This window comes from Oncorhynchus mykiss, chromosome 25, assembly GCF_057628025.1.
Source record: "Oncorhynchus mykiss isolate SJ-2025 chromosome 25, ASM5762802v1, whole genome shotgun sequence".
Classification (NCBI taxonomy): domain Eukaryota; kingdom Metazoa; phylum Chordata; class Actinopteri; order Salmoniformes; family Salmonidae; genus Oncorhynchus; species Oncorhynchus mykiss.
Genome location: NC_143046.1, coordinates 76,169,388 through 76,192,407, shown reverse-complemented (window position 1 = coordinate 76,192,407; position 23,020 = coordinate 76,169,388). Strand labels below are relative to the sequence as shown.

The 23,020-nt window shown below is 43.3% G+C and overlaps 1 protein-coding gene across 1 annotated transcript in view; it reads right to left on the bottom strand.

Annotated features, from left to right (window-relative positions):
* Positions 1-23,020, bottom strand: part of LOC110505775 (A-kinase anchor protein 6) — a 234,487-nt gene that overhangs the window by 64,952 nt on the left and 146,515 nt on the right. The window contains exons 8-9 of the mRNA XM_090221110.1: positions 18,241-18,380; positions 10,459-10,579 (exon numbers count right to left, since the gene is read on the bottom strand). Of these exons, the coding sequence (XP_090077236.1) occupies positions 10,459-10,579; positions 18,241-18,380 (261 nt within the window). The remainder of the gene's footprint in view (positions 1-10,458; positions 10,580-18,240; positions 18,381-23,020) is intronic.

Genomic DNA, 23,020 nt, shown 5'->3' with positions numbered 1-23,020 from the left:
GTACATATTTATTAGCATTGGAGGGAGAGAAATCAATATCAGGGCCCAAATCAGTTGGTTTTAATCATGAACAAACATATTGACTTAACACAATATGGCCAGTTTTATCTATCACTAATAAAAATTCATTGAGACAAGGCGCCTATAAAGGCTGTATAAAACAGAAGAGGAATCTTTATCTATATCTTGCAATGTTCTATTGCTCTCTCCTATCGCTCTGACTCTCTCTGTGTTTCCCGTTCCCTCTTTCTATGTTTCTTTCCCTCAGTGTCCTTCCTTCCATGCCTCTGAGGGAAGGAGCACCTGAAGGACAGAAGACAAGTGTGTCTGAGACCTCATATCAGAAAACATGTTGCCCTGTGCATTTCTCATCAATTCATTTGGCTGCAGTCTAGTCATTAACACTAGAATAGCCGGACATCAAGCATCCCCCTTTGAGAGGATTCCTTTTGACTCAAACATTCGAAAAGTCTAATAAATACATTTCCTATATACTTTCGGTAAGAATTACACCTTGGTTGTGTTTATGAAGATCTTGGGAACATCAGAATACGAAAACAATTATTATTTAAAAGAACACAATTGCATTTTCATTAGATTATGTTACTATCGGCTATCTGTTGTCACGTGCTCATGTGAGGAGCGAATGGAACAGTGGTTATTCTTGGAAAAGTGTATATTTTGAAATAGAGCTCATCTCTTCAATTTTGAGAGTTATTTGGCAATGGTAAGGGTATTTGAAACCTCCAAATCTACTTTTTCTAATAATATATAGAAATAGAAATAAAGCTCTCTGGAAATCAGGATGCTAGCTATGGTCTGTGGGTCAGGGGATGGGTGGAGAGGAAGAGAGGTCCCCCCTCACTCACACACACCCCCTCTCCTAGGGCCCGGCCCAAGGAGAATGTGATTACAAGCCAGTGGGCCAGCCCTCCTCTAGGGTGTACAGTACCACCATCACTGGTGTACCTCTCCAATGGCGTACATCATCAATGTTTTTATTTATTTTTTATAATTCGATTTGACAATAACCTTCCAAAAAGTAATTCCTAAACCTTTTTCATTTCCATATGTACAGTTGTATGAAAAAGTTTGGGCACCCCTCTGAGGCTGCATAATAATTTACTCTGTCGTCACAGAAAATGATCAGTGGCATGCCATTAATTTTCTAATAAAAGCTGAGTACTGGGGTATTGTCCAGACAAAGATTTTTAGTGTAGCAATATTAAGTTGTATGAAATTAAATCAGATGTGAAAAATAGGCTATGCAAAAATGTGGGCACCCTTGTCATTCTGTTGATTTGAATACCTGTAACTACTCTGCACTGATTATTTGGAACACACGATTGGTTTGGTGAGCTCATTAAGCCTTCAACTTCATAGACAAGTGCATCCAATCATGAGAAAAGGTATTTAAGGTGGCCAATTGCAAGTTGTTGTTCTCTTTGACTCTCATCTGAAGAGTGGCAACATGGGGGCCTCAAAACAACTCTCAAATGACCTGAAAACAAATACTGTTCAACATTATGGTTTAGAGGAAGGCTACAAAAAGCTATTGGAGAGATTTAAGCTGTCAGTGTCCACTGTGAGGAACATAGTGAGGAAATGGAAGACCACAGGCACAGTTCTTGTTAAGGCCAGAAGTGGCAGGCCAAGTAAAATATCGGAGAGGCAAATGCGAAGGATGGTGAGAACGGTCAAAAACAGCCCACAGACCACCTCCAAAGACCTACAACATCATCTTGCTGCAGATGGTGTCACTGTGCATCGTTCAACAATTCAGCGCACTTTGCACAAGGAGAAGCTGTATGGGAGAGTGATGCGGAAGAAACCTTTTCTGCACACACGCCACAAACAGAGTCACTTGAGGTATGCAAACGCACATTTGGACAAGCCAGCTTCATTTTGGAATAAGGTGCTGTGGACTGATGAAACAAAGGTTAAGTTATTTGGTCATAACAAAGGACGTTATGCATGGCGGCAAAAGAACACAGCGTTCCAAGAAAAACACTTGCTACCCACAGTAAAATTGGTGGGGGTTCCATCATGCTGTGGTGCCGGTACTGGGAATCTTGTTAAAGTTGAGGATCACATGGATTCCACTCAATATCAGCAGATTCTTGGGAATAATGTTGAAGAATCAGTCACAAAGTTGAAGTTACGCCGGGGCTGGATATTTCAACAAGACAACGACCCAAAACACTGCTAAAAATCTACACAGGCATTTATGCAGAGGAACAAGTACAATGTTCTGGAAAGGCCATCCCAGTCCCCAGACCTGAATATCATTGAGAATCTGTGGGATGATTTGAAGCGCGCTGTCCATGCTCGGCAACCATCAAACCTAACTGAACTGGAGATGTTTTGTAAGGAGGAATGGTCCAAAATACCTTCATCCAGAATCCAGACACTCATTAGAGGCTATGGGAAGCGTCTAGAGGCTGTTATTTTTAGTAAAAGGAGGCTCTACTAAATATTGATGTGATTTTTCTATTGGGGTGCCCAAATTTATGCACCTGTCTAATTTTGTTTTGATGCATATTGCACATTTTCTGTTAATCCAATAAACCTAATTTCACTACTGAAATATTACTGTGTCCATCAGTTATTTGATAGATCAAAATGAAATTTCTGATCCAAACACCCATTTATCAATGGAAATCATGGAAATTGTCAGGGGTTCCCAAACTTTTTCATACGACTGTACTAGGAAGTGTTTGTTTCTTGGGCTTCAGGAATGTGGCTGATCAAAGTGCCTCAGGCTACAATTTGTATTTATTTAACCGTTATTTAAACAGGGTAATATACAAATATACAATACAATTGCACCAGTGCAATGAAGAGGTTACTTAGGTGTTCAAAAGCGCTTATCAGATCGAGAGCCTAATACTTCTTAGGTCATTTTTTATTAGTTTAAGTTAAGAAAACAATCTCTCTTCAGAAGTGACAGTAACAGGGATGGTTAAACACAGTAACATCGGGAAAACTGGGCAGAAGGGAGTGGTGTTTAAAATAGCCTAAGCAGTTGTGTAACATCTTAAATGAAACCTCTCATTCGTCTTAAATCGCCGGCGTCAAAACGTTACAGAAACAGATGAACTGTATAGGGAGCTCTGGGGACAGGTCGTCTGGATACTGGACAGACAAATTGGCAGATACAAACAGATTATCATCTTTAGCGGACAACACTTCTTGAGGGCTCAAACAAAAATGCGTTATGCAACTTCGTTCATACTGATGAACCAGCAAATGAGTTGTGTGGTTGCAATATCTACAATCTTTGGTATTATGTTACTTGGCATCCACCATTCACGACAAAGCTTAAATTGTGTGCAGTGCAATGGACAGATAATGCACAACGTCTCAGAAAAGATGGTCTAGGTTGTAAATATACAAAACAGTCAGGTCTGCAACCTGGACCTACAGGCCATGGGGAAAACATTTGGTGACGCAGTCGCATACTGTAGCTACTATAGCCCAGTCACATACTGTAGCTACAATAGCCCAGTCACATACTGTAGCTACAATAGCCCAGTCACATACTGTAGCTACAATAGCCCAGTCACATACTGTAGCTACAATAGCCCAGTCACATACTGTAGCTACAATAGCCCAGTCACATACTGTAGCTACTAAAACCCAGTCACATACTGTAGCTACTATAGCCCAGTCACATACTGTAGCTACAATAGCCCAGTCACATACTGTAGCTACTATAGCCCAGTCACATACTGTAGCTACTATAGCCCAGTCACATACTGTCCAGTACTATAGCCCAGTCACATACTGTAGCTACAATAGCCCAGTCACATACTGTAGCTACTAAAACCCAGTCACATACTGTAGCTACTATAGCCCAGTCACATACTGTAGCTACAATAGCCCAGTTACATACTGTAGCTACTATAGCCCAGTCACATACTGTAGCTACTATAGCCCAGTCACATACTGTCCACTACTATAGCCCAGTCACATACGGTAGCTACAATAGCCCAGTCACATACTGTAGCTACTATAGCCCAGTCACATACTGTAGCTACTATAGCCCAGTCACATACTGTAGCTACAATAGCCCAGTCACATACTGTCCACTACTATAGCCCAGTCACATACTGTAGCTACTATAGCCCAGTCACATACTGTAGCTACAATAGCCCAGTCACATACTGTCCACTACTATAGCCCAGTCACATACTGTCCACTACTATAGCCCAGTCACATACTGTAGCTAATATAGCCCAGTCACATACTGTAGCTACTATAGCCCAGTCACATACTGTAGCTACTATAACCCAGTCACATACTGTAGCTACTATAGCCCAGTCACATACTGTAGCTACAATAACCCAGGCACATACTGTAGCTACTATAGCCCAGTCACATACTGTAGCTACTATAGCCCAGTCACATACTGTAGCTACTATAACCCAGTCACATACTGTAGCTACTATAGCCCAGTCACATACTGTAGCTACAATAACCCAGTCACATACTGTAGCTACTATAGCCCAGTCACATACTGTAGCTACTATAGCCCAGTCACATACTGTAGCTACTATAGCCCAGTCACATACTGTCCACTACTACAGCCCAGTCACATACTGTAGCTACTATAGCCCAGTCACATACTGTAGCTACTATAGCCCAGTCACATACTTTAGCTACTATAGCCAGTCACATACTGTCCACTACTATAGCCCAGTCACATACTGTCCACTACTATAGCCCAGTCACATACTGTCCACTACTATAGCCCAGTCACATACTGTAGCTACTATAGCCCAGTCACATACTGTCCACTACTATAGCCCAGTCACATACTGTAGCTACTATAGCCCAGTCACATAATGTAGCTACTATAGCCCAGTCACATACTGTAGCTACTATAGCCCAGTCACATACTGTAGCTACTATAGCCCAGTCACATACTGTAGCTACAATAACCCAGTCACATACTGTAGCTACTATAGCCCAGTCACATACTGTAGCTACTATAGCCCAGTCACATACTGTAGCTACTATAGCCCAGTCACATACTGTAGCTACAATAGCCCAGTCACATACTGTCCACTACTATAGCCCAGTCACATACTGTAGCTACTATAGCCCAGTCACATACTGTAGCTACTATAGCCCAGTCACATACTGTAGCTACTATAGCCCAGTCACATACTGTAGCTACTATAGCCCAGTCACATACTGTAGCTACAATAACCCAGTCACATACTGTAGCTACTATAGCCCAGTCACATACTGTAGCTACTATAGCCCAGTCACATACTGTAGCTACTATAGCCCAGTCACATACTGTAGCTACTATAGCCCAGTCACATACTGTAGCTACTATAGCCCAGTCACATACTGTCCACTACTATAGCCCAGTCACATACTGTAGCTACAATAGCCCAGTCACATACTGTCCACTACTATAGCCCAGTCACATACTGTCCACTACTATAGCCCAGTCACATACTGTAGCTACTATAGCCCAGTCACATACTGTAGCTACTATAGCCCAGTCACATACTGTAGCTACTATAACCCAGTCACATACTGTAGCTACTATAGCCCAGTCACATACTGTAGCTACAATAGCCCAGTCACATACTGTCCACTACTATAGCCCAGTCACATACTGTAGCTACTATAGCCCAGTCACATACTGTAGCTACTATAGCCCAGTCACATACTGTCCACTACTATAGCACAGTCACATACGGTCCGCTACTATAGCCCAGTCACATACTGTAGCTACTATAGCCCAGTCACATACTGTCCACTACTATAGCCCAGTCACATACTGTAGCTACTATAGCCCAGTCACATACTGTAGCCACTATAGCCCAGTCACATACTGTCCACTACTATAGCCCAGTCACATACTGTAGCTACAATAGCCCAGTCACATACTGTCCACTACTATAGCCCAGTCACATACTGTCCACTACTATAGCCCAGTCACATACTGTAGCTACTATAGCCCAGTCACATACTGTAGCTACTATAGCCCAGTCACATACTGTAGCTACTATAGCCCAGTCACATACTGTACACTACTATAGCCCAGTCACATACTGTCCACTACTATAGCCCAGTCACATACTGTCCACTACTATAGCCCAGTCACATACTGTCCACTACTATAGCCCAGTCACATACTGTCCACTACTATAGCCCAGTCACATACTGTAGCTACTATAGCCCAGTCACATACTGTAGCTACTATAACCCAGGCACATACTGTAGCTACTATAGCCCAGTCACATACTGTAGCTACTATAGCCCAGTCACATACTGTAGCTACTATAACCCAGTCACATACTGTAGCTACTATAGCCCAGTCACATACTGTAGCTACAATAACCCAGTCACATACTGTAGCTACTATAGCCCAGTCACATACTGTAGCTACTATAGCCCAGTCACATACTGTAGCTACTATAGCCCAGTCACATACTGTAGCTACTATAGCCCAGTCACATACTGTCCAATACTACAGCCCAGTCACATACTGTAGCTACTATAGCCCAGTCACATACTGTAGCTACTATAGCCCAGTCACATACTTTAGCTACTATAGCCCAGTCACATACTGTCCACTACTATAGCCCAGTCACATACTGTCCACTACTATAGCCCAGTCACATACTGTCCACTACTATAGCCCAGTCACATACTGTAGCTACTATAGCCCAGTCACATACTGTAGCTACAATAGCCCAGTCACATACTGTCCACTACTATAGCCCAGTCACATACTGTCCACTACTATAGCCCAGTCACATACAGTCCACTACTATAGCCCAGTCACATACTGTAGCTACTATAGCCCAGCCACATACTGTAGCTACAATAACCCAGTCACATACTGTAGCTACTATAGCCCAGTCACATACTGTAGCTACAATAGCCCAGTCACATACTGTAGCTACTATAGCCCAGTCACATACTGTAGCTACAATAGCCCAGTCACATACTGTCCACTACTATAGCCCAGTCACATACTGTAGCTACTATAGCCCAGTCACATACTGTAGCTACTATAGCCCAGTCACATACTGTCCACTACTATAGCACAGTCATATACTGTCCGCTACTATAGCCCAGTCACATACTGTAGCTACTATAGCCCAGTCACATACTGTAGCTACTATAGCCCAGTCACATACTGTCCACTACTATAGCCCAGTCACATACTGTCCACTACTATAGCCCAGTCACATACTGTCCACTACTATAGCCCAGTCACATACTGTCCACTACTATAGCCCAGTCACATACTGTCCACTACTATAGCCCCATCACATACTGTCCACTACTATAGCCCAGTCACATACTGTAGCTACTATAGCCCAGTCACATACTGTAGCTACAATAACCCAGTCACATACTGTAGCTACTATAGCCCAGTCACATACTGTAGCTACTATAGCCCAGTCACATACTGTCCACTACTATAACCCAGTCACATACTGTCCACTACTATAGCCCAGTCACATACTGTCCACTACTATAGCCCAGTCACATACTGTAGCTACTATAGCCCAGTCACATACTGTAGCTACTATAGCCCAGTCACATACTGTCCACTACTATAGCCCAGTCACATACTGTAGCTACTATAGCCCAGTCACATACTGTCCACTACTATAGCCCAGTCACATACTGTAGCTACTATAGCCCAGTCACATACTGTAGCTACTATAGCCCAGTCACATACTGTAGCTACTATAGCCCAGTCACATACTGTCCACTACTATAGCCCAGTCACATACTGTAGCTACTATAGCCCAGTCACATACTGTCCACTACTATAGCCCAGTCACATACTGTCCGCTACTATAGCCCAGTCACATACTGTAGCTACTATAGCCCAGTCACATACTGTCCACTACTATAGCCCAGTCACATACTGTAGCTACTATAGCCCAGTCACATACTGTAGCTACAATAGCCCAGTCACATACTGTCCACTACTATAGCCCAGTCACATACTGTAGCTACTATAGCCCAGTCACATACTGTAGCTACTATAACCCAGTCACATACTGTAGCTACTATAACCCAGTCACATACTGTAGCTACAATAGCCCAGTCACATACTGTCCACTACTATAGCCCAGTCACATACTGTCCACTACTATAGACCAGTCACATACTGTAGCTACTATAGCCCAGTCACATACTGTAGCTACAATAGCCCAGTCACATACTGTCCACTACTATAGCCCAGTCACATACTGTCCACTACTATAGCCCAGTCACATACTGTACCTACTATAGCCCAGTCACATACTGTCCACTACTATAGCCCAGTCACATACTGTCCACTACTATAGCCCAGTCACATACTGTCCACTACTATAGCCCAGTCACATACTGTCCACTACTATAGCCCAGTCACATACTGTCCACTACTATAGCCCAGTCACATACTGTCCACTACTATAGCCCAGTCACATACTGTCCACTACTATAGCCCAGTCACATACTGTCCACTACTATAGCCCAGTCACATACTGTAGCTACTATAGCCCAGTCACATACTGTAGCTACTATAGCCCAGTCACATACTGTAGCTACTATAGCCCAGTCACATACTGTCCACTACTATAGCCCAGTCACATACTGTCCACTACTATAGCCCAGTCACATACTGTCCACTACTATAGCCCAGTCACATACTGTCCACTACTATAGCCCCGTCACATACTGTCCACTACTATAGCCCAGTCACATACTGTAGCTACAATAACCCAGTCACATACTGTAGCTACTATAGCCCAGTCACATACTGTAGCTACTATAGCCCAGTCACATACTGTCCACTACTATAACCCAGTCACATACTGTCCACTACTATAGCCCAGTCACATACTGTCCACTACTATAGCCCAGTCACATACTGTAGCTACTATAGCCCAGTCACATACTGTAGCTACTATAGCCCAGTCACATACTGTAGCTACTATAGCCCAGTCACATACTGTCCACTACTATAGCCCAGTCACATACTGTAGCTACTATAGCCCAGTCACATACTGTCCACTACTATAGCCCAGTCACATACTGTAGCTACTATAGCCCAGTCACATACTGTAGCTACTATAGCCCAGTCACATACTGTAGCTACTATAGCCCAGTCACATACTGTCCACTACTATAGCCCAGTCACATACTGTAGCTACTATAGCCCAGTCACATACTGTCCACTACTATAGCCCAGTCACATACTGTCCGCTACTATAGCCCAGTCACATACTGTAGCTACTATAGCCCAGTCACATACTGTCCAATACTATAGCCCTGAACAAAAGAGCACAGACACAGATCAACTTTTTTGTAAGAGAAAGAGAAAAAGAGAGAAACAGAGACGCAGCAAGGAATACTTCAGGAGAATTGTTAGCCTATTACTGTATTACGCCCATAATTTGTATAATAAGTTTATAAATAGCAACTAAATATCAGTTTAATACTGTATATAGCTATAGATAGTAGGCTACACTGCATAATTAAATAATCCCTATTAAGCTAGTATATAGAGGGTGGACAACAACAACTTTCTGTCCATGACTCATGTCATGCAGGTTCTGGTAGCCTATACAGGACAGCTGTATATTCGAGAGACAAAAATCACTTGGTAGCTGATTAGTATGCTGTTTCATCTAACATACATTTTACAATCTGCATTGTTTGAATTTCCAACTTTAATTACTGAACAAGTAATACATTATTTCCGCCAGCCAGCAGTCTAAATGTCAGCATTGTGGCACTGTGGATAGCTTTGTTAGGCTCCAAAAGTTAGGTTTAACCTGAGAAAATGACAACCAAATAGGCCAACCAATAAACAGTTATCCATTAGCTAAAGCTAAGCTAGGCCCTGGTAACACAGAAGAAGCCTATCATCGATTCCATAGGCATCCGCATAGACACGTCGCAACTTCAGCACCATGGACAGCGAACCTTATTTTTTACTTTGTGAGTGGCTGTCTGGCTGACACATTCGATTACAGGGGGGTCAAGAAAATGGCGTTACGCCAGAGACCACCATCCAGACATCATTGCAGAGCACCACCATCCAGTCAGTAACAGACATCCAGTAACAGAGATCCAGTAACACCCAGTTACAGCCAGCCAGTACCACCCAGAAAACCACCCAGTAACAGCCAGCCGGCCAGTCAGTCAGCCAGCCGGCCAGTCAGTCAGTCACCCAGCCAGCCAGCCAGCCAGCAACAGTCAGTCAATAACAGTCCATCAGTAACAGTCAGTCAGACAGCCAGCCAATAACCATCAATAAGAGCCAGCCAGTCAGTCAGCCAGCCAGTAACAGATAGTCAGTCAGCCAGTCAGTAACAATTAGTCAGTCAGCCAGCCAGTAACCATTAATAAGAGCCAGCCAGTCAGTCAATCAGCCAGCCAGTAACCATCAATAAGAGTCAGTCAGTAACAGCCACTCACCTTGTAGAGATGCTGCTGCTGCTCCTCTGACATCATCAGCTCGTGGCTGTCCGTCACCACAGAGTCCATGTCCATAAGCCAATCCCAGAGCTCCTGGAAGTCAGACTCAAACTCCTGCAGACTGGAGTCCAGGAAGGAGGAAGGAGAGGTAGGAGGGGAGAAGGGAGGATGGAGGAGAGGAGGGAGGAGGGGGAAGAGGACAAGGAGAAGGAGCTGGGGTTAGAGATGACTCGGCTGTGAAATATCCTGCAGAACACAATGACTGTCACATCCTCACTATCCCCCCCCCCCCCCCCCAAACGCCCATCACCTAATGTCCACCTCCTCCTCAGCTTAACCGCCAGGTTGAAAAGAGGGCTAGAAAGGCAGCAGGACTTTACAGAAGGAATATTTGACAAGCGGTGGCAATTACTGCTGGCGTAGTAGTAGAGCTCTGGGTTCAGGAGGGTGCAGGAGGAGTGAACAGGGTTAGATGCATACTGGATCTCTGACCAAGCTAGTGAGTGACACCTCTACAGCACAGAACCATCTTAATTAAACATGACATACTGGATCTCTGACCAAGCTAGTGAGTGACACCTCTACAGCAGAGAATCATCTTAATTAAACATGACTTCAACTCTGCTTCTTCCAACCCTCCACACATACCTCCCTCCCCCTTCCAACACTCTCTCCCTCCCTCTGTCACAGCCCAATCTCTACTTCCCCCTCCCCAGCCTGTGACATGAAATAACATCAAATATTTATGAAATGAACAAGGGCAACTGCTCACACAAAGACATTATCGTCAGGGCTTTGGTTTTTAAGGCTCGGAGGGTGGCTACATGTTTAGACACATTAGTGGTTCAATCGTTTCGGTATTAATCTAGGCTTCTCTGGACATAGTTGTGTCAGGCTGCCGATGTCAATCCCTTCCCTTTCCCTCGCCTCACATTTACAAAGCAGTCGAATGGAAACTACTATGAATGAGATTGCATAAACAACCATCAAACTGGGAAATATGAACACAACACACACTCTCTATTTTCCTTTATAGCAGCAACAGAGTTAACACAGGAGCAGGGTTGAGTTTGGGCTTAGTACTACATACATGTCACTTCAATGAGCATGGCGGAGCTCTTTGTATGAGCCTTTTCAAGTTTACAGTTTTATTAGTCATATGTACAGGATACACATGGTATACATCGCCCAACCAAATACTTACTTGCAGGTTCCTTCTCGACAAAGCAACAACAATAAGAAATAATACAAGATAAGAATACAAACATAAAGTAAATGGCTCAGTAGAATAGAATAAACGTTTTAGCATAAGTCTAGTACAGGAAGGCACAATTTAAAGTCCAATATTTACAGGTGTATTGGGGAAGGGGGAATGGGGGGCAAGTGTATAAATGGAGCAGTATAATAAGAGTCTGGTAGCAGCAGTTGTAATATGTTCTCAGGTGAGGAGAATCAGAGCAGGTGGTCAGTCCAGTTCAAATGTTCAGCAGTCTGATGGATTGTGGATAGAAACTGTTTCTGAGCCTGTTGGTATCAGACCTCATGCTGTGATACTGTCCGCCCGACGGTAAGGGAGTGAACAGCTTGTGGTTGGGGTGTGTGGGGTCCTTGATGATGTTGTGTGCCTTCCTCAGGCACAATTTTGAGTAGATGTCCTGGATGGATGGAGGCATGGTCCCAGTGATGTACTGTGCCATCTTCACCACCCACTGGAGGGCCTTGCGGTTGTGGACAGAGCAATTCTAGTATCAGGCCTTGATGCAACCGGTCAGGACGCTCTCAATGGTGCAGCGGTAGTATTTGGAGATAACTCGGGGCGGTATGCCAAATTTCTTCAGCCGCATTAGGAAGTAGAAACGCTGTTGCGCCCTTTTGACAAGAGTGGTGGTGTTGTTGGTCCGTGACAAATCCTCGGTGATGTCAATGATGAGAAACTTAAAACACAAAATCAGACATTGATTAAAGAAAATGAAAATATGGACCTTTAAATCCTTGTTATACAGTAGACATTGATCATATCAAAACAGGGGAGACAGGAAATGGGAAACCATGTGACAAGTGAAGCCTCAGAAGAAGAATGTCCCCCTGAGGCATTCAACTCCACCACTCATTATACGGACGCTGCCGTAGGCTTTTTAAATAGATACATTTACAATATTCGGTGATTTAGTTTCTTTCCTCGTCAATACCAAACTAAATTCTTGTAGAACAAGATATCTGTGGGCATCTAACCAAACTAAATTATTGTAGAACAAGATATCTGTGGGCATCTAACCAAACTAAATTCTTGTAGAACAAGATATCTGTGTGCATCTAACCAAACTAAATTCTTGTAGAACAAGATATCTGTGGGCATCTAACCAAACTAAATTCTTGTAGAACAAGATATCTGTGTGCATCTAACCAAACAAACACATTAGAGAATCAAATCAAGGCTCACACAGCAGGATCCATTTGTCAGAGCTACTTTATAGCCTTTTAAACTGTCACAATATTTCTCTGTCAGTTGCCTTGGACGTGTACAAAGCACTTACTGTACCCCCCCAAACCTACCCTTTTAGCGTTTATTTTCGAAGATCATTCTTCCGCTCACTCTAACTCCTTCCCTCTCTCTCACCATAAGGAAAGTAGACATGCGTTAAATGTTACCGTGTTAATCATAGAGGTAGGTGCTGCCTCTGTGCTCAGTGGAAGGCTTGGTGGGTGCTGCACACTACAGCCCCGGCCTGACAGGAACACTAGTGTTTCCCTCCTCTATTCTGTTCAAATCAATCTTAACATCAATCTCACAGGGGTGCTTGGCTGCCTGATAGGAGAGCAGTGCTACATACTGTACCTAACGTGACACCCCCGCCCATCACTTGAGCCGCTGTGTCTCTGAGCAATTGGAAGGAAAGGTTGGACGCCTTATTGACCCTTCTCGCATCTCAGTTAAAGTGACACTTTTATAGAAAGGCCCTTTTAATTGATGGTGTTAATTGCATCTGCTGCTAATGAGGGATTTTAAGATCTATCCCTGTATGGTGCCTTTAAACAGGCAGGGCTGTCTTAGGCTGCATTTCTGAAATGGCACCCTATTGCCTATATAGTGTAGTGCTCTGCTGCGCTATAGGGAATAGGACAGGGGCTTTGGCCAAAAGCAGTGCACTATTACAGGGAATAGGGTGCCATTACGGACACACATCTTAGAGAAATCTCCCCTCTGCCTCTCCTTGGGTGGAGCCTTTTGAGTCTCAGTCTCAGTGAATGGCAGCAGTCCCGTATTTATCAGCTTCAAGGTTGAGAGGTGTGCTATTGAGTCGACAGGCAGGAAAACGCAGCAGCGGGTGGTGGCAGCGAGTCAGCCAGCAAGAGGAGAGGCAGCCTCGGCTATAGATTTCAACAGCTCCACCGCGAAGACATGCAAAGGTAAGGGCCAAAGAGTCAAAACAATGAATCCTTGAGCAGGCAGCCATCATTAAAATTCAAAGGTTCATTATGGTTTTCCACAAAATAAATCATTACAATGAGAGGCTTAAAAGGATTAAAATGAGGCTTGATTCAAAGCAAAGGGAGGGGAGTCAGTTAAGTCTGCTGCAGGACTGACTGGGGAGCAGGAGACACAGACAGAAATGGAACCTGCCTACCGACATACCACTCAGAGTACTGTTGAATAATCTGTGGTCGAATAATCCTTTAAAATTCAATTACTAACATGGGTTAGAGGAAAGGCTTTTTCCAATTACATATATAATTGTTCTAAAATCAGGAGACACAGAAATGTAGCCTACCTACGAGTGGTGGCTGGAGATATCGGAGGACAAGCTCATTGTAATGGCTGGACTGGAATAAATAGAACGGTATCTTTTACAGATACAATGTGTTTGATACCTTTCCATTCCAGCCTTCATAGTGAGCCTGTCCTCCTTTATCTCCGCCCACCGGGCTCCTCTACTACCTAGCACTGAGGGTACTGTGTTAAAGAATCTGGGGTCAAATAATCCTTTAACATTCACTTATGAACATGGGTCCACTTCAGGCTTAAAGGGAAGGATTTTACCAATGACATGTATAAAATCATTATTGTTAAAAAATCCTGTGCAACTTGAATTGGTTTTGGTTTACAGGTACGAACAACAGCTCTGTGCTTGGAGTCCATTATGTCGACTCACATTTTAATGTTACTTATCATCAGCACAACAAACATAACTCTCCCATTCCTAGTCTTTGAATTGTGTATTTTCCCAGTGAGTGGAACAGTAGCTTGTTTAGTACAGTAGCTAGCTTCTGTGTGTTAGTGATAACCACTGGGGGAGAGAGACCCTCAAAGTAAGGCATGAAACAGCAGAGAGAACCATGACAAAGAGTTGTGCTGAGCTTCTGCTGTACAAAGCAGATTACAACGTTAAGAACGTAAGGCCCGAATGAAAAAAAGTGTGTGTGAGATCTCATTCCATTGTGAATAAACATAATGCTTAAATTGACAGACCAACTTCTTTTGTAGAAAAAGAAAGCCTTATTCTTCTTCTTTGCAAGAGACCACATTATTTTGTCCCAAGCTTTAGTGGTTGTAGAGGTTGCTAGAATAAACAGTCCATCATTGAGATGCTTCCATTTTCTGTACAGTATATTTCTCTCACATCAGTAAATCATTTGATGTCAAAATAAAAAAATTCCATTTCAAATAAAAGACCCTGTTTCAAATAAAAGGACCATGTTCCCAGAATGGGCTGGCTAGTACAGTCGGCTACCTAAGGCCGTCAGTACTACTCACCAACGTGCAATCATTGGACAATAAATTAGACGAGGTACGGACACGAATATCCTACCAACGGGACATCAAAAACTGTAATATCCTATGTTTCACGGAATCCTGGCTGAATGACGACATGGATTTTCAGCTAGCGGGATACACGCTGCACCGGCAAGATAGAACAGCACACGAGGGGGGCGGTTTGTGCATATTTGTAAACAAAAGCTGGTGCACGAAATCTAAGGAAGTCTTTAGATTTTGCTCTACTGAAGTAGAGTATATTGTGATAAATTGCAGGCCACACTAGTTGCCTAGAGTTTTCAGCTATACTTTGTGGCTGTTTATTTACCACCACAAACAGATGCTGGCACTAAGACCGCACTCAGTCAGCTGTATAAGGAAATAAGCAAACAGGAAACCACTCACCCAGAGGCGGCACTCCTAGTGGCCGGAGACTTTAATGCAGGGCAACTTAAATCAGTTCTACCAAATGTCTATCAACATGTTAAATGTGCAACCAGAGAGGGAAAAAATATCTAAATTAGCTCTCCCTCCATTTGGTAAATCCGACCACAACTCTATCCTCCTGATTCCTGCTTACAAGCAAAAATAAAGCAGGAAGCACCAGTGACTCGGTCTTTAAAAAGTGGTCAGATGAAGCAGATGCTAAAGTACAGGACGGTTTTGCTATCACAGACTGGAACATGTTCCGGGATTCTTCCGATGGCATTGAGGAGTACACCACATCAGTCACTGGCTTTATCAATAAGTGCAACGAGGACGTCGTCCCCACAGTGACGGTACGTACATACCCCAACCAGAAGCCATGGATTACAGACAACATTCGCACTGAGCTAAAGGGTAGAGCTGCCGCTTTCAAGAATGCTTACAAGAAATCCTGCTGTGCCCTGCGACGAACCATCAAACAGGCAAGGCGTCAATACAGGGCTAAGACTCCGACGCTCATCTTATGTTGCAGGGCTTGCAAACAATTACAAACTACAAAGGGAAGCACAGCCGCGAGCTGCCCAGTGACACGAGACTACCAGACGAGCTAAATAATTTCTATGCTCGCTTCGAGGCAAGCAACACTGAGGCATGCATGAGAGCATCAGCTGTTCCGGACGACTGTGTGATCACGCTCTTCGTAACATGTTTCAAGCAGACCACCATAGTCCCTGTACCCAAGAACACAAAGGCAACCTGCCTAAATGACTACAGACCCGTAGCACTCACGTCTGAAGCCATGAAGTGCTGATAGGTTGGTAATGGCTCACATCAACACCATTATCCCAGAAACCCTAGACCCACTCCAATTTGCATACCGCCCAAACAGATCCACAGATGATGCATTCTCTATTGCACTCCACACTGCCCTTTCCCACCTGGACAAAAGGAACACTTATGTGAGAATGCTATTAATTGATTACAGCTCAGCATTCAACACCATAGTACCCTCAAAGCTCATCAGTAAGCTAAGGATCCTGGGAATAAACACATCCCTCTGCAACTGGATCCTGGACTTCCTGACGGGCCGCCGCCGGGTTGGTAGCAACACTTCTGCCACGCTGATCCTCAACACTGGAGCTCCACAGGGGTGCATGCTCAGTCCCCTCCTGTACTCCCTATTCACCCACAACTGCATGGCCAGGTACGACTCCAACACCATCATTACGTTTGCAGACGACACAACAGTGGTAGGCTTGATCACCAACAATGACGAGACAGCCTACAGGGAGGAGGTCAGAGACCTGGCCGGGTGGTGCCAGAATAACAACCTGTCCCTCAACGTAACCAAGACTAAGGAGATGATTGTGGACCACAGGAAAAGGAGGACCGAGCACGTCCCCATTCTCATTGACCGGGCTGTAGTGGCGCAGGTTGAGAGCTTCAAGTTCCTTGGTGTCCACATCAGCAACAAACTAGAATGGTCCAAACACACCAAGACAGCCGTGAAGAGGGCACAACAAAGCCTATTCCCCCTCGGGAAAAGGATTTCGTTTTGAGATCCTCAAAAGGTTATACAGCTGCAACATCGAGAGCATTGAGTGAAGGGAGTGCTCTCCAGTGGGTTTGCATTGTGTGCCCCCCCTCTTTTACGCTGATGCTACTCCCTGTTTGTCATATATGCACTGGTTGCATCACTGCCTGGTTCGGCAACTGCTCGGCCTCCAACATCAAGGCACTACAGAGGGTAGAGTGTACGGCCAAGTACATCACTGGGGCTAAGCCGCCTGCCATCCAGGACCTCTAAACCAGGCGGTGTCAGAGGAAGGCCCTAAAAATTGTCAAAGACCCTAGCCACCCCAGTCATAGACTGTTCTCTCTACTACTGCATGGCAAGCGGTACCGGAGTGCCAAGTCTAGGACAAAAAGGCTTCTCAACAGTTTTTACCCCCAAACCATAAGACTCCTGAACAGGTAACCAAATGGCTACCCGGACTATTTGCATTGTGTGCCCCCCCTCTTTTACGCTGATGTTACTCCCTGTTTGTCATATATGCAGAGTCTCTTTAACTATACATTCATGTACATACTACCTCAATTGGGCCGACCAACCAGTGCTCCCGCACATTGGCTAACCGGGCTATCTGCATTGTGTCCCGCCACGCACCACCTGCCAACACCTCTTTTATGATACTGCTACTCTCTGTTCATCATATACAGTGTGCGTAGTCACTTTAACCATACCTACATGTACATACTACCTCAATCAGCCTGACTAACCGGTGTCTGTGTGTAGCCTCGCTACTTTTATAGCCTCACTACTGTATATAGCCTAGCTACTGTTATTTTTCACTGTCTTTTTACTGTTGTTTTATTTATTTACTTACCTATTATTCACCTAATACCTTTTTTGCACTATTGGCTAGAGCCTGTGAGTAAGCATTTCACTGTAAGGTCTACATACACCTGTTGTATTTGGTGCACGTGACAAATACATTTTTATTTTATTTGAAGTTGAAGACGCCTGATTGTGGAACTGTATAACATAGTCCAGTGAGTCCCCATAAGTACGGTGGCCCTGAGGATCAATGGTGGCGACCTACCTGTTGTATTTGGACATCTGGGCGTACTCCCTCCCAGTCCTCCTGATGGTGCCAGTGCAATACTGCTGGCTCTTCAGTTTCAGACTCAGCTGGTTCAGGACATCCCTCTGAGCCTCCCAGTGGCTCTGCAGAAACTCCCCCTGATAACATAACACATCAAAGGACACATTAGGGTCATGTTCATTAGGCACAAAACATTGGAAAATTAGCTGAAAACAAAGAGGGACCACCTGGACATTTTTGTTTTCTGTTTTAGAATGTTTGAAAACATTTAGCTACGGTGTGACCTACTGAAAAAGACCCAGCACTGGGAAACTAAAGTCATTCTGGTAAACAAAGGTTGTTACATTGTCAGATATTATGTTATGTTGATATGAGTGTATAATTCAACACAACATTGGTTATTAGCTTTATACAAACGCCTGCCACCAATACAAGAGGTGTGATTGGTGGTTACTTGAATAAGATGTCCTATGCATTAAAGATGATAGACATAATCAAGAGCCCAAACGATTGTCCACTAGACAAAATGCACAGCCATGTTGTACTGTAGGAATATCAAATCCCACAATACAGCAACATTACCAAAGTGCTTCTATTAAGGTCAGGGTTTCTGAGCATCAGACAATCAGAAATCCACGCAGGCCTTGCAGTGGATCTGTAATTGCATACAAAATATAGAGATGAACCCAATGTTGTGCCAATGAACAACCCCCCGCACAGCAAGCTTAGTTTAGTTTTTCCTCATTAACACTGTATAAACTGTTTTTTGTTTGCGTGCCGTTGACACCGTTTAATCTATTTTGCCAATGCCTCTACAAAAGGTCAAATAATTCCATGAATGCAAACTGCTCCTCAATCAAAAGCACTCGATAATAAACAAGTAAATCAACAGCGTGTGTATTTGAGTGTGTGAGAGTGTGTTATATGAAACTTAGCAGTCAGGCCTCAACGCTCTGTTCATTTGGGAAGAATGAAATTAACCTAACTAGCTAGGAGCTCCATGAAAATTAGCAGACACAACTGTGCCAGCGAGTTATCCTTCTCCTTCCCAACCTCAGAGGAATTTGCCTTAATTTCTGATTCACTCACGGAAGGCGTGTCATGATCCTATTTACCCAATCCGATTGGAGCTGTTTACACACACACAATAATGACTAATGCAGACTACAAACAAACACAATTTAGCACCAGACATCTTGAGTTGAAGAACAGTGTATCATCTGTGGCATGCAGGAGGACTCTCCTTGACTTGGTTGGCTTCCCAGTTTGAAGGATCTTGAAAAGTTTTGGAATTATATGTTTTTTGTTTTGTCCCTCTCAAACTAGCCAGATTTATAGTTCAGTTCTATTTCAATACTGACGTCTATGAATCTATGCACGTTATATTTATATAAACAGGAAAAGGCTACAGTAGTAGAGGAATGTTAGTTAGGCAATGAAAAGCATGAGCTGGCACACACCCAAAAACTTTAGCAGAGGTGCTGACTAGTGGTGAGTAAACTGTAGGCTATCAAAATATAGAGGTGCACACTCTATATATGTACAGTGGCAAGAAGAAGTGTGTGAACCCTTAGTAATTACCTGGATTTCTACATAAATTGGTCATAACATTTGATCTGACCTTCATCTAAGTCACAACAATAGACAAACACAGTCTGCTTAAACTAATAACACACAAACAATTATACGTCTTCATGTCTTTATTGAACACACCGTGTAAACATTCACAGTGCAGGGTGGGAAAAGTACGTGAAACCTTGGATTTAATAACTGGTTGACCCTCCTTTTTGGCAGCAATAACCTCAACCAAATGTTGTCTGCACAACGGTCAGGAGGAATTTTGGACCATTCGTCTTTACAAAACTGTTTCAGTTCAGCAATATTCCTTGGATGTCTGGTGTGAACCGCTCTCGAGGTCACACCAGAGCATTTTAACAATCGGGTTGAGGTCAGGACTGGGCCACTCCAGAAGGCCTATTTTCTTCTGTTGTTGATTTAAACCTGTGTTTTGGGTTGTTGTCCTGTTGCATCCCCCAACTTCTGTTGTTGATTTAAACCTGTGTTTTGGGTTGTTGTCCTGTTGCATCCCCCAACTTCTGTTGTTGATTTAAACCTGTGTTTTGGGTTGTTGTCCTGATGCATCCCCCAACTTCTGTTGTTGATTTAAACCTGTGTTTTGGGTTGTTGTCCTGTTGCATCCCCCAACTTCTGTTGTTGATTTAAACCTGTGTTTTGGGTTGTTGTCCTGTTGCATCCCCCAACTTCTGTGGCGATTCAAATGGCAGACAGATAGCCATAACATGCTCTTGCAAAATGTCTTGATAAACTTGGGAATTACTTTTCTGTTGATGATAGCAAGCTGTCCAGGCCCTGAGGTAGCAAAGCAGCCACAAACCATGATGCTCCCTACACCATACTTTACAGTTGGGATGAGGTTTTGATGTTGGTGTGCTGGGCCTTTTTTTCTCCACACAGAGTGTTGTGTGTTCCTTCCAAACAACTCAACTTTAGTTTAATCTGTCCACAGAATATTTTGCCAGAAGCGCTGTGGAACATCCAGGTGCTCTTTTGTAAACTTCAGACATGCAGCAATGGGGGTTTTTGACAGCAGTGGCTTCTTCTGTGGTGTCCTCCCATGAACACCACTCTTGTTTAGTGGTTTACGTATCGTAGACTCATCAACAGAGATGTTAGCATGTTCCAGAGATTTGTGTAAGTCTTTAGCTGACACTCTAGGATTCTTCTTAACCTCATTGAGCATTCTGATCTGTGCTCTTAGGGAGAGTAGCAACAGTGCTGAACTTTCTCCATTTATAGACAATTTGTCTTACTGTGGTATGATGAACATCAAGGCTTTTAGAGATACTTGTGTAACCCTTTCCAGCTTTATGCAAGTCAACAATTCTTATGTCTTCTGAGATCTCTTTTGTTCGAGGCATGGTTCACATCAGGCTTCTTGTGAATAACAAACTCAAATTTTGTGAGTGTTTTTTATAGGGCAGCACAGCTCTAACCAACATGCTCTAACCAACATCTCCAATCTGGTCTCATTGATTGGACTCCAGGTTAGCTGACTCCTGACTCCAATTAGCTTTTGGAGAAGTCAGTAGCCTATGGGTTCACATACTTTTTCCAACCTACAATGTTTAAATGATGTATTCAATATTGACAAGAAAAATACAATATTTTTTGTGTTATTAGTACACTGTGTTTGTCTTTTGTTGTGACTAAGATGAAGATCAGATCAAATGTTATGACTAATTTAAACAGAAGTCCAGGTAATTCCAAAGGGTTCACATACTTTTTCTTGCCACTGTACAAGCTCCCAGTACTTCAGAACCACCACAAAGTTCGAACCAATAAATAACTGCCAGCTTATTTATATGTTCATGGGTTGCATGTTTCGTCACAATATTGTTTTGAACATTCATTTTGGACGGATGCCCGACTGAGCATCCTTCTCAATGCATCGTCAACAAGCACTGATGAAGATTTCATCCAAAGTGCTGTAACGATGTACGCTGAGAGTTGGGAAGCAAGTTCAGGGAGTGAGTGTTTTAATCAATCAACACAACATATATATAAAATAAGAAACACAAACAATGCACAGACATGACACAGGAACAAAAGCAATAACGCCCGGGGAAGGACGCATCTGATGATGCGCAGGTGCGCGTAACGATAGTGACAGGTGTGCACCATAACGAGCAGCCTGGTGACCTAGAGGCCCAAGAGGGAGCACACGTGACAGTGCATTACAGTGGCTTGGAAATATAATGACATTCATAAGGAGGCAAATAATTAGTAGGAAAACCTTTTGTCATCATTTTGATGTCACCAGATTGACTTTAGATGTAGTATAACTTTAGCTAGCCAGCTAAGGTTGAGTGGAGGCCACCGGATTTGATCTAGCTAACGTTAGCATTGCTAGCTATTTCAGAGAACTTTGCAAGCTAATGACAACATTGCCATCCGTCTAAAGTCAATTTGACAACAAGATAATGCTGGCAAAGTTGTTTTCTACTAAATATTTGACTACTTTATCAATGTCATCGTATTTCCAGGCACAATAGTGTAATTTAGACTAAACCGTAGTTAGACTCCGTCCAGAATGACTGGGCTTATCACCACTTTAGTGCACCACCGATAGAGGGCGGCTTGAGAACGTTCATAACTGTCACGCCCTGGCCTTAGTATTTTGTGTTTTCTTTATTATTTTGGTCAGGCCAGGGTGTGACATGGGTGATTTATGTGTCTTGTCTTGTCTAGGGGTATATTAGATTTATGGGGTTGTGTTTAGTAGAGTTGTCTAGGAAAGTATATGGTTGCCTAGAGTGGTTCTCAATCAGAGTCAGGTGTTTATCGTTGTCTCTGATTGGGGACCATTTAGGCAGCCATATTCTTTGGGTATTTCGTGGGTGATTGTTCCTGTCTCTGTGTTTTGCACCAGTTAGGACTGTTTTCGGTTTTCCACGTTTTCTTGTTTTGTATAAGTATATTGTTCTGTTATCATCTTTATTAAAGATGTTTATAAATAACCACGCTGCGTTTTGGTCCGCCTCTCTTTCACCGGAAGAAAACCGTAACAATAACAATAGCATGACTTGACTGAGTGATGGAGGTGCAACCTTTGAATAGTGTGCAACTCTTAATTTTTTATAGCCTACAGTTAGTAATAATATATTATACTACTTAGTAATAATATACATTGCATTCGGAAAGTATTCAGACCCCTTCCCCTTATCCACATTTTGTTACGTTACAACCTTATTCTAAA